At 52.1% G+C, this 17,374-nt stretch overlaps 1 protein-coding gene across 1 annotated transcript; it reads right to left on the bottom strand.

The window, feature by feature from the left end:
- Positions 1–16,111: 16,111 nt before the first annotated feature.
- Positions 16,112–17,120, bottom strand: LOC147860615 (flavonoid 3'-monooxygenase-like). Its single transcript, XM_087324126.1, is given in 2 exon segments — positions 16,112–16,747; positions 16,857–17,120. Coding segments are annotated over 2 exon segments (900 nt in total).
- Positions 17,121–17,374: the final 254 nt, after the last annotated feature.

Raw genomic sequence — 17,374 nt, 5'->3', positions numbered from 1 at the left:
GGGGTTGCGTCGGACCTGAGTTTACGAAATTCGGCCCGCATAGGACACACGTTCACCGACATAACGCTACGTGAGCTCAAAATCGGTGGGGGCAGCTTCCTACTGCTGGCGGAAGAGGACCGGTTTCGGGGAATGCTCGGAAGGCACGGGAAGGCTTTCACATTCTCACCGGAGGAGATCGGGTGCGTAGACCCGACAATCGTGGAACCGATGGTGATATTCACGGTACTACATGTGCCATGGAGTCTCAAACCGATTCCAGTACCTAGAGTTCACATCCCGAAGCTGATGGAGCTGTTAAAGCAGAAGGTCGAGATGGGCATCCTCAAACCGTCGAGTGCCCCATACTCGAATCGGTGTTTTACCGTGCCGAAGAAGGACGGCACGCTGCGCTTTATTCAAGACTTGCAGCCGGTCAACAAGGTGACCATTCGAAACGCAGGAATCGGACCGACAATAGACGAGTTCATGGAGGCCTTCGCCGGAAGGTCGATTTACTCGGTCGGTGATCTCTACTCGGGGTACGATCAGTTCCAGCTAGCCATAGAGAGCAAAGACATCACGACAATGCGAACTCCTCTCGGCCTAGTACGGATGTGTACCCTACCGCAAGGAGGGACGAACTCGGTGGCTCACATGGTGAACGCAATGAACAAGGTGCTGAGGGATTGTATGCCGGACATCACCATGCCGTTTTTGGACGACGTCCCGATCAAGGGATGCCCGGTGGAGGAAAAGGATGAGACGATCGGACCGGACCGGTGCCGGAAATTCGTGGCGACGCACATCGATGATTGCGAGAAGGTGCTGCAGAGGTTAGAGGGCGCGAGGCTCACCTTCACCGGGGAAAAATCGGCCTTCGGGCAATCAGAGATCATGGTCGTCGGACACCTATGCGGGTCGTTCGGCCGGAAACCGTCTCCGGCTAAGGTAGACGCCATCTCCGCGATGAAGCACGACTGTAGCTCGGTCACGGAGGTTCGGAGGTTCTTGGGAGCATGCGCGTTCTACCACATATGGATCCAAAAATTACGCCCACGTTGCGGAGCCGTTATACAGGTTGCTGAAAAAGGGGCGAAAATTCGAGTGGAGAGACGAGCATACGGAGTCTGTCCGAAAGATGAAGGAAGCACTTGCCGCAGCTCCGTCGCTCCGAAAGGCTGTCTACGGAAAAAACACTCCAATTTACGTAACGGTAGACATGAGTCCGACCGGGATCGGATGGGTCATCAACCAAGAGGACGAGGACGACATGCGTTTCACGATCCGGTTCGGCACGAAGGTCCTCAGTGTTGGGAGACAGGTCCCTCCGGATGGGAAGGGAGAAGAACAATGCCGATGAACAAACTCGGCCGAAGCCGAAACCGGATGACGAGTACCCGTCTACGGAGAGCCAGATGGTGCAGACCTGGTGAGAACCGGATGAGATTGATGTGGCCGATTTGCTTATGCCATAGCTCTATGTCGGAGTCGGCTTTCGTGCTTTTCGCGAACATGGCGGATTTCATCTCGTGCGAATCGAGAATGAACATCCGGCTCTCTCTTCTTCCGCGTGCGATGATTCGGCCTTCTTTTTCGATGAAGCACCCTTCTTGGTCGAATCGTACTTGCATCCCTTGCTCAACCATTTGGCCGACCGAGACCAAATTCTTTGTGATGGTGGGAACATGCAAGACATTTTTAATATATGTTTGCTTACCTCTTTCGCCGAACGGAACATTGCCGATGTGCCGAATCGGGTGCGTAGTGTCATCTCCGGTTTCGACATAACCGGGTCGCTCCGGCTCTCGAAGTTCGAGAAACCATTCTTTGTGGGATGTCATATGGTTTGAGGCTCCGGAGTCAACAAACCATACGTCCTCCGGATTGAGGGCACTAGTTGAGGTAGAGGCCGACATAGAGTTTGCTCTATGTTTCATCATGAACATTCCGCCATGGTCGGAGTTGTATGCGTACATTCCGCCACGATCCTCGTAGTCGGAGTTGTGCCCGTACATTCCGCTATACTCTTCGTAGTCGGAATTGTGCGCGTTGTCGTGAAGATTTTCGTCCACAAGCGGAAACCCGAGCAAAGAGAGCCAAAGAGCGATGTGCAACGTTGCACACGTACATAATGTATTTGTAATAGTAATAAGGGTAAAGTGTATTGTGCTAGAAATGCCCCATAGGATCCCTAAGGTATAAAGGTGATGTGGTCTTGTGCGCATATCCACGCGAGAGAGAGAGAGAGGTACTATGCGGTACATAGGTACCTAGTTGTTTGTGTGGAGGTGGGAGTTAAGGGGCCATCAATCTCACCCTCCCCAAATCAAGGCAAATATCCCCTTTGAATGAAAGGGGATATTTTAGTCTCACTTTTGTAAACGGTCTTCCCTCCTTGTGCTATAAAAGGAGAGGGAAGGCACCATTGTGGGGGTTGCCTATTTTGAGTGTGCGAGGTATACCACATAGGTCGAGCGTTAGGGTTAGGGTTAGGGTTTCTTTATCTTTCTTCATCTTCGTCGGTTAGGGTTTCGAGTAGTCGTTTGGTGTGGCCTATGCGGCCACCATTTTGTAATCGTTCATTTCGTTTTAATATATCTTGTTGATCATCTTGTCTCCATCTTCCTCTTGTTCGATCTAATCTTTTGTTCATTCTTCTTCTTCTTCTTGAGCAAAGCTTCCATTCCATGTCCGATTCCTTCTCCTCTACTCCTTAGTCCAATACCCTCGTGGTCCCGCCCTTCTCCACGTACGCGCATGGCAACGCGACATATTTGGTGAACCCGACGTGAAGAGGCGGCAAGGGAGGAAGGAGATGGAAGACGGAGACATCGCGGAAGTAATTACGAGAATGGCAAGGGATTACGCAAGAAGGAGAGAAAGACGGGAAGAGGCGTACAAGTACGATCGACGTGAGTTCGATCTATGGGTGTCGTCGGCAAAGGCTCCTCGAAGTGCAATGAAGGCATTTCGGGAGTTCGATCTCCGGTTTTCCCAACTTTCGGTCCGGGATCAAGAATCGGTGGGGGCGGACAAGGTCCCACTATTCTTGAAGTCGATCAACGAAAGGGGGAGAATGGCCATTTTTCCCTACCTCGAAGACGATGAAGGGGCGTACGGCCTCACCGAAGATTGGAACGAGGTGGAATGGGCGTGCATACAATGCGATGAGAGGCGGTCGGCCACAACGCGGCCCGCAAGCGGCGGAGAAGAGAGAGCGGCGATCAACTACGCACTACCGCCGAAAGAGAGCTCAACACAAATCGGTTCGGAGGAGCTCGACATCGAAGCCTTGGTGCGGGAAGCGTACGAGATCGTAGAGGCACAAATCAAAGTCGAAGAAGGGCTTATTGCGGAGTCGGGCCCAAGCGGATCGGAGGATAAGGAGGCCGAAAGAGAATGGTACATCGGTACCACGGGAGAGGGTGTGGAGCGAGCCACCCTCTTGACATACGGAGAAAGATCGACCGAGGACGAGGTCGGGGACGGTGAGGCGGCGATCGCCAGTTCGAGCGGACATGAGGGAGTTCGGGCATGGATGCCCGAAACATTGAGAGAGGAGGAGACAAGCGGCGGTGCCGCGACCTTACACACACCGGCCCTAGAGGCACCGGCGGTCGGCCCAATTGCCGGCGTGAGACCTGGAGCGACGGGCGGTGGCAAGGCGGCAAGGCGGGCAACCGAGACAACGGTATGGAGACCGTGGAAGAGGAGGCGGCAAGCATAATTGATGCTTGCATATACGGAGGCGGGGTAGCCACGGACGACGATGTCGGAATGGAGGTGGCTACGGGCATAGCATCGACAAGCGGCGACATTGCTACCTTACACGCACCGGTTCAAGAAACCCCAGCGGCCGACCTGAGTGCCCGCGTGAGACCTAGGGTAACGAATGGTGGCGGCAGCAAGGCGGGCGACCACGACGACGATGTGGGAGAGGGTGCGGAGCGAGCGACCCTCTCGACTTGTGGAAAGAGGACGGCCATGGATGAGGCCGATATCTACGGATCAATGGACGCCACTTCGAGAGTGGGCGAAAGTTTCGGGATGCGGTTGCCCGAAACGTTCTACGAGGATTTCGCGAGCATACTCGAGGCTTGCGAAATCGAGGAAGAAGAGGAGACGAGCGGCGATGCCGCAACCTTCCACACACCGGTCCTAGAGACTCCAGCAACCGGCCCGAGAGCCGGTGTGAGACCTAGAGAGACGGACGGTGGCGGCGGCAAGGCGTGCAATCGAAATGACGAAGAGGAGGTTTGTAGCGGGTGGAGGCAAGATCCCTCGACACCGGGGCCGGAGACTTCGGCGGTTGCGCCCAAGCGCGGACATAAGACCGGAGAGATGGGCGGTGGCCGTGAGGATGAGAGGCCCAGAGTGGGCACGTGCGAAAAGACCGAAAGAGAGGTCCGGAGCAGCATCGAGGAGCGAGTCGGGAACCGACCTGACCGAAAGATGAGCCGGTCGGTAATCCGACCCGACCGGGAGGTGGAGCGGAAGAAGAGTGAAGCGGGGGCCGGTCAACCGGGCCCGAACCGAAGGAAGCCGGCAAGACCGGGATTGCTTGATCGATTCGTAGCCGGGCACGACGAGTAGGGGTCGGTGAGAGGCCGAGAGCAAGAGGAGCCCTCCAGACCTATGCTTGAGACTTCGGCGCTTGCGGATCAACGGAAGACCGAAGAGATGGCGGGTGGCGGCGAGGAGTTGGAAGACAATGTGGAATCGGGTACCGGAGCGGATGCCCGGTATGGGAAGGACAAAGAGACCAACGCGGAGGTTGGGTCTATGGCGGATGAGCGTGAAGTGAAGCATGCACTACGGCTGGCGGAGGGTCAAGGAACAAGCATGCACTCGGGGGAGCGTCAACGAGTGACCGGAAACGGTGGACCGATTGAGCCTTTAAGAGGCGAGGACTCGGTGGTGGACTGAGAGTGGGAGGAACCCTCCACACCTACCCGTGAGGCATCAGCGGTCGCGGATCGAAAGGAGAACGAAGAAACGGTGGGTGGCGGCGAGGAGTTGGAGACCAACGTGGAGGTCGGGTCTACGGCGGAAGCGCGACATGAGACGCATGCAATACGGCCGGTGGAGGGCCAAGACACAAGCATGCATACGGCGGATGGGCGACACCGATTGACCGACGATGATGGAGGGGTCAAGCCTTCAAGAGGCAAGCGTGGGACGAAGGACGGCGCGACGAAACACCAAGATCGACGACATGGGCCGAGCGCGATCGGCAAGAGTGGAGAGTTGAATCTAGGAAAACGGAGGAGGTGCGTGGAGAACGGAGGGCTACGCACCGGGGAGAGAAAACGCGGTGTCCCGAAGGACATGCGAGGCCAATCGGGCCAAGAGGGCGCGGGTCGAGGCGAAGCGGTAACGAGAGCCACGAAGAAGGACGGGGTGATGGCACGCTCTACCGCGAGAGAGCACGGCGAACAACGGGGAAAGCCTACAGAAGGCAAGCGCGGAGCGGAGAGAGTCGGCACGCCGAGGTGTGCGGCATGCAAAGGGCGGAATCTGGCATGCGACCGGGAGCGCATCCGGAGGATATACGAGGCGGACAAAGGAAGAGCAACCGGGTTGGCGACGACGTTCGGGAGGACTGAACAGGGAGGAAAGCACGGGCATCGGATACGGCGGGTCGGATGTTGTCGGTGGTTCAAGGACCCACGGTGGACGTGGCGGATCGGGTGGAGGCAACGACTCGGCGAACATCGTCGAGTGTGGCGGATCGGATGGCGCCGACGGTTCGAGACCATTTGGCGAGGATGGTGGACCGAAAGGTGGCGGCGGTTCGTGTGGACGGGGTGGTCTTGCTCGAAGTCGAAGACAAAACCGGGCGGGCCCACGAGGACGCTAAGGACTCGGTCGGTCGTCGTGGCTGAAAATCTCGTGTTCTCTCCCCTATGTTTTGGCACATACCGGTGGATGTGCGGTTAGGTGGGGGCGGATGTCGTGAAGATTTTCGTCCACAAGCGGAAACCCAAGCAACGAGAGCCAAAGAGCGATGTGCAACGTTGCACATGTACATAATGTATTTGTAATAGTAATAAGGGTAAAGTGTATGGTGCTAGAAATGCCCCATAGGATCCCTAAGGTATAAAGGTGATGTGGTCTTGTGCGCACATCCACGCGCGAGAGAGAGAGAGGTACTATGCGGTACATAGGTACCTAGTTGTTTGTGTGGAGGTGGGAGTTAAGGGGCCATCAATCTCACCCTCCCCAAATCAAGGCAAATATCCCCTTTGAATGAAAGGGGATATTTTAGTCTCACTTTATCTTTATCTTCATCTTCATTTTTATCTTTATCTTCATCTTCGTTGGTTAGGTCTTCGAGTAGTCGTTTGGTGCGGCCACCATTTTGTAATCGTTCATTTCGTTTTAATATATCTTGTTGATCATCTTGTCTCCATCTTCCTCTTGTTCGATCTAATCTCTTGTTCATTCTTCTTCTTCTTCTTGAGCAAAGCTTCCATTCCATGTCCGATTCCTTCTCCTCTACTCAGTCCAAGACCCCCGTGGTCCCGCCCTTCTCCACGCACGTGTGTAGCAACGCGACAACGTAATTCGTGAGTTGTCGGCTTGTGGAAGCCGATTCACGCATCTTCTTTCGGCACTCTTCTTCATGGTGGCCGAGCTTTTCGCAATATCCGCATTCGGTTGCGTTTTGACGGCTCGGGCCGGAGTGGAAGCTCCCCCTTCTTGCGAAGGTTCCTCGTTGGCCTCCGTTTTGCGGCCGAAATTGGGAGTTGTTGTCATAGGTCGGACCTTGTCCGCCTTGTCCTTGGCCGAATCGGCCTCTCGCTCGTCCGCGTCCTCTTCCTCCATTAGAGTGCGTGTAGAGCATGTGGCCTTCCAACTCATTGCTCCTTGTACGCACGTGGTTTTCTTTGACCAATAGCATTGATTGGAGCTCGAAGGAGGGAGATTTCTCCCGTGCTAGAATGGTGGTTCGCATCGCGCCGAACCGTGGTGCGAAGCCGCCGAGGCATATTTGCACCATCTCATCATCATCTATACTTACGCTTATTGAGCCGAGCGAGTCGCAAAGCTCCTTGATCTTCAAGGTGTATGTCGTGATGGACATATCCCTTTGTTGAATGTTGTTCAACTCTTGGCGGAGTTGAAGCTTCCTCATGGTCGTGTTTGCGGAGAAAATCTTTCGTGGGTTTTCCCACGCTTCCTTCGGCGTCTTGGCTTCTTGAAGGAATACGCAAGGTAAAAGTATATTGACAAAGGAGAAAGACTCAACATAATACAAGATGGGAGGAGGGTGCTTTATGTAGTCACCCTCTCTCTTCATTAACTACAAGGCACATGGAGCATGGGCAATGTGAAAGCTCATAAGTTATGTTTCATAGAATATGATTCTATGACTCATACTAAATGCTAGAATACAAAGTGGTGACATAATGGTGACTCTTGACCGTTGGAGTGTCTCTTCACTCTAAAGGTGAGTTCACACACTCGACCAAGTTGAGCTTGATTCTCAACACGCCATTTTTCGCAAATACGGGTTCTCATCCTTGTTGGACGATGACTGAACACCTGTGAGTTCCTATCAACCCTTCTGCTGCGGATCGTCTCAGTCATCTCCAAGAAATTCACGCTACCATTATCCACAATTTGCGTGATGCTCAAAGTACATACAAGAGGATTGCAGACCGTCATCGCCTAGACTCCTTAGAAACGTTTCAGGTCGGGGATCGTGTATGGCTTCTACAACACAACATCAAAACCAGTAGGCCTTGTGGTAAATTAGATTACCGTCTATTTTTTGTGCCAAGGTCCCCATATTTTGGCATCTTTCTACCGATGCCTCACCATAGACTACCCAAGCTACCCTATACATTTCAGGGTCTCTGAATTCCTTCGTTGTTTTGCAGTACTCATATGCAAATGCTCTAGCAAATGAAACTGACAACTCATTGTTGACTGGGATCTCCTGATGAACTTTCTGGTGCAGCCTCATGCAGTCATCGTACAAGTCGGCTCGTACATGCTTCAGCTTGACCTTGCCTTTGACTCTAGGCACTGTATATACTGTCATCCAGTCAACATCACTGATCAATTTATCACTTAGGACAGCAGGGTCAACACCCTCGAGTGACAGACCATAGGTGTTGTGGAAGTCCTCCTTTGTCTCGCAAAATTTTGCTAAGTTTAGCACTCTCGGATACAGAGGAACACGCCATCTGAAATATCAAATCAGAAATAAGAAATAGTGCAAAATCAGAAACCCCAATCAACAACAACTGAAATAGTGCAAATCATTAACTTAGCAAATCAGAAACCCCTTTCAGAAATTGCAATTAGATATTTGTAAACAGAAACCCTAATCATAATTTGTATTCAGAAATTTGAAATCCGAAACCCTAATCAAAATATGTAATCAGAAGTTTGTAACCAGAAACCCTATTAAGAAATTCTAATAAGAAATTTATAATAAAAAACCCTAATCAGAAATTTTAATCAGACACCATTATCAGAAAATTGTAACAGAAATAGAAATAGAAACCCTAATCATAATTTGTATTCAAAAATTTGAAATCAGAAACCCTAATCAAAATCTGTAATCAGAAGTTTGAAATCAGAAACCCTAATCAAAATCTGTAATTAGAAGTTTGTAACAAGAAACCCTATTCAGAAATTCTAATCAGAAATTTATAATCAAAAACCATAAAGGCGCCCTCGATATTCACACTAAATGTACATGGGTGCGTACATACGTTGCACCCCGCCGATGTAGCCAATGTTTCCCGGTTTTCGCCTCTGACCGAAATTCTTCACGACATCCACCCCCACCTAACTGCACGTCCACCGGCACGTGCCAATCTGGTTGAAGGGTGAGAGATTTCGGTCGGTGAGAAACTGGTCTCCCGTGATCCGCATCCCGGCTCGCTGCCGGGTTGATCCGTCGGCTTCGAGTCTTCCTTCGCGCTCGCCTCCCCGTAGGCTCGTTCGACCCGTCGATGGGTCCTCTGCCATGATCTCTGTAGTACGCGTTCTTCCGTTGGCCCTCGTTCGGCCGTATGAACGCCCCGCTTCCCGCCGTATGCCCGACGTCCTCCGCTTGAGGCATGCCCGTGGTGGCCCGCTTGGCCTCCGTTGTCCAATCGTGATGTCCCGATGGTGTTTCGCGTCGCCTTCGTCCTTCCGCCGCCACCTTCCTTCTCCATGGTCTTACATTGCCGCGTCGGCTCGAACCGCCATGGTCTCCGGAACTGTGTGGAGGATCCCTTTCCGACGTTCTCCGCGCTCGCCTTTCCGCTCCGACACCCCCCCGTGTGCCACATACCCTCGTCCGTTGTTTGGCACCGCCTGTGCCGTGCTCCGGTTCATTGCACGTCTTGTCGGCCCCTTTCCGGCCAGTTCGTGCATCGCCGCTCACCCGCATACCGGTGTTCTTTGCATCCGAGGAACACCCCGTAGTAGCCCGCTTGGCCCTTCCCGTCTTCGTGCTGCAGCAATAGGTCCTGGGTTTTTCACTTGCCGTCGTCCCCTCGCCCCCACCAGCTTCTCATCCCGGCTTGCCGTGTCAGTCTTCGCTACTTTGACGAAGCTACCGGGATCTACGAAGCGAGTGTGGAGGATCCTCCTTCGGCCTCTCTTGCCATCCCCTGACTCTGACCCTGTGCAGTCCACTAGGCACTTGTCACGTCATTCCCGGCACCTCCCTTGTGCCGTCTTCCGCTTCCTTTGTTCGGCACCGCCCGTGCCGAACACCGTCCCGTAGTCACGCTTCGATCCGGCCCGCGATGGCCACTTGCGAGACTCTTGTTCTGTCCAAGGTGTGCCATTCCAGCCAAACACACCTCACCGTGTTTGCCCTTACCGGCTCCTTCCGAAACCTCGTGTCGTCGGGTCCCATTCCCTGCCGCCACCGTCCTTCTCCCTCGGTCTCACGTTGCCACGTTGGCCGAACTGCCGGAGCCTCCGGATCGGTGTGAGGGTCCCATAGGACCGGACTCCGTTTCTATGTTGCCGAAATTCGGGTGTCTTTTGTTTGAGTCCCTCCCGGACTCTCCTCGTATCTTCCGCGTAGCCGGGTCCCGTTTCCCGCCGCCACCGTCCTGTCCCTCTCGGTCTTACGTTGCCACGATGGCAGAACAGCCGGTGTCTCCGGAACCGGTGTGGGGATCCCATAGGATCGGACTTCCTTATGCCCATTGTCTTCGTCACCTCACCGCCACCGTCAGTATCTTGGTCTTACGTCGACCGCGTTGCCGACCGCCGAAGTCTCTAGATCTGGTGTGAAGGATCCTCCGTAGACGTTCCATCCTTAGCCCCTTTGCCTTCCTCACCTTGCCGCCACCGTCAGTATCTTGGTCTTACGTCGACCGCGTTGCCGACCGCCGAAGTCTCTAGAACCGGTGTGAAGGATCCTCCGTAGGCCGCCGATTTGTCTTCCCGACCCTATCCCGGGTCGTCCTTTTCCGCATGCCGAGAGGGCGGTTTACTCCGCACCCTCTCCCGTGGTACCGACGTACCGTCTTGTTGGCCTCTTCGTAGGCCTCGCTCTCTTCCTCCCTCCCAGAATGGTCATCCGGGAGTCCGTTCCGCCCGGTTCTCGTCCGGGTCCGTTCGTCCTTCTCCGGATTGCCGAGTCCCGTTCTCCTATCGCCACCGATCTCTCTTATAGGACTCACGCCGGCCCTCGGGATCGGTGTAAGGAATCCCATAGGACCGGCTTTCATTCTCTTTCCGAACCTCGACCTTCGCCCGGTCGGTCTTTCTCCCCATGTAAAAGAGGGCGGCTCGTCCCGCACCCCCTTCCTTATCGGCACTTTCATGCCGAGTCCGGCCCCGATCGAACGATCCACGACCAGATCACGCTCCACCCGTATCAGAATGCTGATCCCCTCGTGCCGTGTCCGTCCTCGGCCTCCTCGCAGGCCGTTTCCCATCTGTCTTCGCGGGCATCGTGCCAGGACTCCTCGGTACCACCATCCATCTCCTCGGTCTTACATGGGCATACAGGCCCAATTGCTGAGTTCTCCGGAATCGGGTCCGTGGGCTTTCGTCCGCTCCTTCCCTGTATCGTCTCGCCGGAGATTCTCGCCCTTTCGCCGCCGCCTTCCTCCGCTTGGGACTCATGTGGGCACTCGGGCCCGCCTGCCATCGTCTCGGGAGCAAGTGTGGGAAGACACAAAGAATCGCCCGTCCGTTTTGCGCCCTTGTCCGTAGCCACCGACTCTTTGTGGTCGGCGGTCGTCTTCTTACCGATCGCGCAAGCCCCGTCTGGGCTTGCTTCTCCAATGACCGGGATCTCGGGCTGACATGCCCGAAACCGCTGGTCCCATCGTTCTGGTTCCGCGATCTGTATCTCGGCCTCGTCCTTGGCCGTTTTATCTCCACAAGTCGAGAGGGTGTTTCGTTCCGCGCCCTCTCCCGTGATAACGTCGTACCGATCTTCTGCCGTTGCGTGGGGCAAGTCCGTCTCCTCGGTCTCAGCTTCTGGCCTAGATCCTCCCTCTTCCTCGAGCATCGCTTTGAGCGCTGCGTACGCCTCCGCAATCCTGGCCCCAACGCCGACCCTTGCCGACTCTCTTTGCCGTTTGGCCTCTTCCCGCTGTGATGGCACGCCGTCGTGTACCTTCCTCTTAGCCTTCTCAGCTCGCTCGTTGTCTAGCCATTGGCACACCCTTCCGACCTTCGCCCAGTCCTCCGTAAGCCCATTCGCTCTATCATCGTCTTCGAGCTCAATCTCGATGGCTTCCCGTTCCGCTCGGTCAATCGACTTGACAAACAAAAGGACTTTGTCCGCCCCCACCGAACCTTGTTCCCGCTCTGGGAGCCGAGCAAGTCGTCGCTTGAACTCCCAGAACGCCTTCGTCGCACTTCGGTGGGCCTTTGCCGATGCTACCCACTGGTCGAAGTCGTGTCGTCCCCGGCTCTTCCGCCGTCATTCGTATGCCTTGAGGAGCGCCTCTTCGAAGGCCTCCCACGAACTATGAGCCGCACAAAGCTCCTTTATTTTTGCATGCATCCGGATAGCCACGACCCGACAGAAGAACTCCAGCCTCTACGCCTCGTCTACGCCACGCTCCTCCATTTCCGCGTTGTAGGCTTCCAAGTAAGATGGGACCTTGTCCCCGTTGAAACGGCCGACTCTTTCGACCACTCGCTCAACCGCCTGTTGCGCCGCTTCTCGCGTCATCACCACTCGTGCCGACTCCAACACCACTTCGGCCACTATCTCCGCAAAGTCGAAGTCTTCTTCCATCTCCATGCTCCCTTGCCGCCCTTCACGTCGGGTTCACAAAATATGTCGCGTTATTACGCGTGTGCGTGTAGAAGGGCGGGACCACGGGGGTCTTGGACTAGGGAGTATTGGAGCGTAGGAAGTTGGGCTTCACCGTTCCCGGGGCATCTCAGAAGCACACCGGAAGCAACCGAGGAGAGAGAGAGAGAGCGCTTAACACCGACTCACGCACACACACACATGCTGATCCGCCTCGTGCCCTCATGTACAGGAAACGCAGGGAAGGGGGAACACCTGACACGAACATAGACGCGAATATACACAGACAGACGCAAATATATATATATATATGTATAAACAGAAGAATACATTCCCGGTTTCGAGCCGGACTGAGGTAGGTTACAATAGTCGTTTGCTGCCAAGCCGCCGTCGGGGAGCTCACGGGCTCGTCGCGCCGAGCGGGGTCTTGCGCAGGAGATGAGCTGAAGCAAACCCTAAGCGAACACGGAGGAGAAGAAGAAGAAAAAGAAGAAGCCTAACCCTAAACCTAGCGGTATACCCTCTAATGCAAAAATGGGCAACCCCTCCACAAAGGGCGTTCCCTTCCTTTTATAGAACAAGGAGAGGGATGCGTTACAATGTGGGACAAATCCCGACTTTCATGGGATCGTCTGTCCCGACTTGACTACTCTTCGGCGCCATAAAGACGCCCTCGATATTCACACTAAATGTACATGGGTGCGTACACACGCTGCACCCCGCCGATGTAGCCAATGTTTCCCGGTTTTCGCCTCTGGCCGAAATTCTTCACAACAACGTGCTCTCTTTGTGGCTTTTCTTGCCATAGTAATAGCATTTCGTGTCGGTTTTTGACTGCCGGTTTCCGGCTCCAACTTGACTCCCCCTGCTTGTGGAGGGTCCGGAACTACTGTTGGTACCATCTCCGTGCCTTCGGTTCTTCTCTTGCCAACCACTCCATTGCGTGCCGACCCACCTTATTCTCCACGCCCACGGGGTCAATCCGTCTCCGTGTACAACATCCGGATATCCGATTGAGTGGTCCTCAACCCATGCGCGTGGTTTTCTTCGACCATCAACATGGATTGTAAGTCGAAGAAGGACAGTGTCTTCTCCCGGGTGCAAATTGTCGTCTGGATTGGCTCGTACCGTTGTGCTAGACCACCAAGACAAATCTAGACCATCTCGTCTTCTTCCACCTTTACGTTGATAGATCCGAGTGCATCGCAGATCTCCTTAATCTTGGTGGTGTAGTCTGTGACCGACATATCTCTCTGCCGGATGTTGTTCAGCTCTAGCCAAAGCTACAACTTATGAGCTGTGGTACTGGTCGCGAAAATCTTCCTTAGATTTTCCCAAGCCTCCTTTGGTGTTTTTGCATCCTTGATGTAACCGAGCATCTGATCGTGCACACCCCCGAACGCGAGGTAGTACAATACTCGGCTCGCTCCTTGCTCCCATGCCCAAAACTCTTTGTCTGCCAGCTTTGGTGCTACCTCGTTGGTTCCTTCCACATAGCTCCAATATCCATGGATGAGCAGGTACTGGTGCATTTTATATGATCAGGATGCATAGTAGCTCCGGTCGAGTTTTTCTGTGGGAAGCGAACTTGCCATACCTCTGTCCATTTCGGTTCTTTACTGTTCTTCACCGGGTGTTAGGGTTTGTCTTCAAAAGTGTTTGTCGGCTGCAGAGGAGTCTCAACCCTCGCACTCTGATACCATGTGAAAGTTAGTATGTGGAAGCTTGACAAAACCGGTTTAGTCGGGTAGCAACAAAAAATAGAAAAATAGGTTCAATGGAAGCTTGAGAGTATTTAGCATACACGGGAGAGAGAGAGAGAGAGAGAGCATACCATAAACTCTATTAAAAAAATAACACACTGCATCACTCTCTAAAAAATCCCTATACAACGTGTTAAACAACACTATTTATACAAGTCCTCAAAAGAATTGACATAAGTACTATGTACTTCAATGCTCATACGAACAACTGACACTAACTATGAGGACTCTGACTACCTAGTAGTCTAGGAGTTTAGGCTACTTCTTGCCTTCCGATTCACATTTGAATCCGGCTCACCGATTTGGCTCCTGGTTCTGGATACCGATACGGCTCTGGCTTGTTCAGCCGATCCGGATACGGTTGAGCTTGCTTGATCAACTACTAAACCTCCAGTCAAGAAGAAAGAATCAAACCCATAAGACAAAGAAGAAGAAGACCAAAAATGAAACCCTAAAATGAAATAGGGTGAAGGAGACCAAAGTAGAAACCCTAAGAAAATAAGAATAAGAGAAAACTTTTAAGCCTTAAATCTAACGATATACTCTCCTAATTCAAAATGGGCTACCCCTTTACAAGAGACCCCTACCTCCTTTTATAGTCCAAGCAGGGAAGGACATTACAATGTGGGATAAATACCCCCCCCCACTTCGAGGGATATCTTGCCCGACTATCATTCCTATTCGGCGCCTTAAAGGCACCCACTATCTTTGTACAATCTTTACAAGAGGGAGTGCACATGGTGCACTCCACCGATATCATCATCTTCCCCGGTTTTCACACTATGGTCGTGAATCCTATGGACAACCCGGACGATAGCCGATGGGCCAAAACCCATAAATACAAGACCTTCACCCTTGGCGATCCTGCCCGAGCCGACCGGCAAGCCGCGGATTTCTCCGACATCTTTGGTGAACGCGAAATAAAAGAGTGGCACAAAGAAACAGATGCACACCCCAATATATATAATGAAAGATGGTAGTTCCAAAACATTTTCATAAGACGGGCATTTTGGGAATATTTATATTCCACTTCAATTATCATAATATAGTTTTATGTTCTTCTAATATTATTAATTATATATATATATATATATATATATATATATATATATTATCCATTGCAAGGCTTCATTTTGCGAGGCTATAAGATATGTCGCACCGTGATACCTAATGCTCGTTATTAATTATGTCACATACGGATAGTATGGGAACGATGTAGTGGATGACATAGTTAGCTACATGTTTTTGGTTGCAAATTGCATGTTTTTCATTAGTGGCAACACGGAGTTTGGGGATCTATGCGTCTCATCCACCAATACCACATTCATGTTGAAACGTATCAGGAAGATGACAACGAAAACTCAAGAAATGTGCAGGAGTGAGGATTGTGAGTGAACATACATTTCTCCACGAGCCCAAGGAATTTTGGAATTGAATCCACGAAGGCCCAATCTGTTCGTGGAATTGAATACAAGAAGGTCCAATTCCTTGTGTGTATTCGACCATTACTTTCTTGGATTCAATCCACGAAGGCCAAGAACCTTCGTGGAAAAATTCAACGAAGAGTGCCTTCATGGGAACTCCTATGAAAAGAGAGGAAGAAGGAAATCTACGAGCATGCTTCCGCCGCACTTTATTGTTGGCACTTTTATCATTGCCGACGCCCTCACTACTATCGCATGCTATAGGTCACTCCTATGTCATTGTCGAATTTCAAATGTGAGCACATAGCTTTCCATCACTTTTTAAGACCCATAAGAGTTTTACACATTTGCATGTACACTAACAAGACTTACACTTGACTTATTAGCCATATCCAACACGCCAATGCAAAAATGTGGAGCTGCATACAGTTAGTAAGCTTATAAATAAACAGACATGTAAGAGATAATCTAGACTCTGGACTCCAAAAGTCAATTTCTAGTGGCAAGGCTACCGAGAACTGTGTTGCTTGATTCAAGAGTTACAACACTTATGGTACATATGCATGTTTTTATTCTGATTTGAAACGAAGAGGCATGCGTTGTGGTGGTGCTATTTACTAGAGATTCCATGCCTATATTATTTAGAGATCACAATGCAATGATGCAAATTCTCATTCATGGGCTTTGTCAATGCCTTCTCATATAGAATAAGGCAGTCTTGGTCTTGGAGGGAGAACAAGCAAAGGATGCAAACGTTGGCTGATTATTCCAAGGGTGTCCGACATGTCCACACAATCCTGCCCAGGAGGAAGCTCCCACTCCAAACTGTGGACAAGCCTTGCCAGAGCCAGCTGCACAATGGCCATGCCCAGCTCCATTCCCGGACACATCCTTCTCCCGGCCCCGAACGGTAGAAGCTTGAAGTGATGCCTCTTCAAATCCACCCAGCCCTCCTCGCCTTCCGGCACTGCCAGAAATCTTTCCGGCATGAACACCTCGGGGTCTTTCCACACCTCTGGGTCATGGCCTATAGCCCAGGTATTCACAAACAGCCTTGTCCCTTTCGGTATTGTATAACCCCCCACATTAGAGCTCGTGGAGGATATTCGGGGAATGAGCAAGGGGCCCAGGGGATGTTTTCAGAATGTTTCCTTCACTACAGCTTGGAGGTAGGGTAGGCGCACAATGTCGGAACTGTCAACGCATCGTTCGAATCCCACCGCTTCATCCAGCTCTGCTCGGAGCTTCGCTAGGACATGTCGATTCGACAGCAATTCCCACATAGCCCAATCTAATGTGGTGCTCGATGATTGAATCGCAGCTCCGAGCAACTCCTGTGGTATGTATAATAGTAGTAATTGTTGACCTATCAATAATATATAGTAGAAATGAAGTAAATGTTGATCTATCTATCTATCAATCAATCAGAGAGTAGTACTCTACCAAAATGTAGGTTTTGATCATGCCACTGCTGAAATTGTGCTCCGGTGACAAAAGCACGTCCAGAATATCTCTCGGCACATCGACATCTCCCCACATGTTGGCCGCCTTCTTCTCACGACGTGTAGCAAGAACCTGGTCCATTAGGGCACTATAGGATGACCTCCATTTCTTCATGGCCGTCTTGGCTCTCCAATCCACAAAGCCAAGCCAAGGCACAAAGTCACTCAGTAGAGGAATGGTAAGAAGCTGGCCAGCTTCTCGCATCAGCTGAGAAAGCCGGAGCGAACTAGCCGTCGAACAGCCTTCTCCATGCATCATGATTTCAGAGGGGGGCTGCTGAAGGATAATACGGCACACAATATTCTCGAGGAGGCTGTCGAAGCAGTCAGTGAGGTTGACATATAATGCATTGCCGACCGTCCGGAGTTTGACGGAAATGACGTGGTGGATCTCGTCCGAAATGGTGTCGGATTGGAACTGATGGATTCGGTGGGCCGAAAGGAGGTGGGCACTATAAA

Source organism: Azolla caroliniana, unplaced genomic scaffold (assembly GCF_043228905.1).
Source record: "Azolla caroliniana isolate FFs.n. ecotype wild unplaced genomic scaffold, voAzoCaro1.0.p SCAF_9, whole genome shotgun sequence".
NCBI lineage: Eukaryota > Viridiplantae > Streptophyta > Polypodiopsida > Salviniales > Salviniaceae > Azolla > Azolla caroliniana.
The sequence above is the reverse complement of the archived record's forward strand: the minus strand, read 5'-3'. Positions and strand labels throughout refer to the sequence as shown.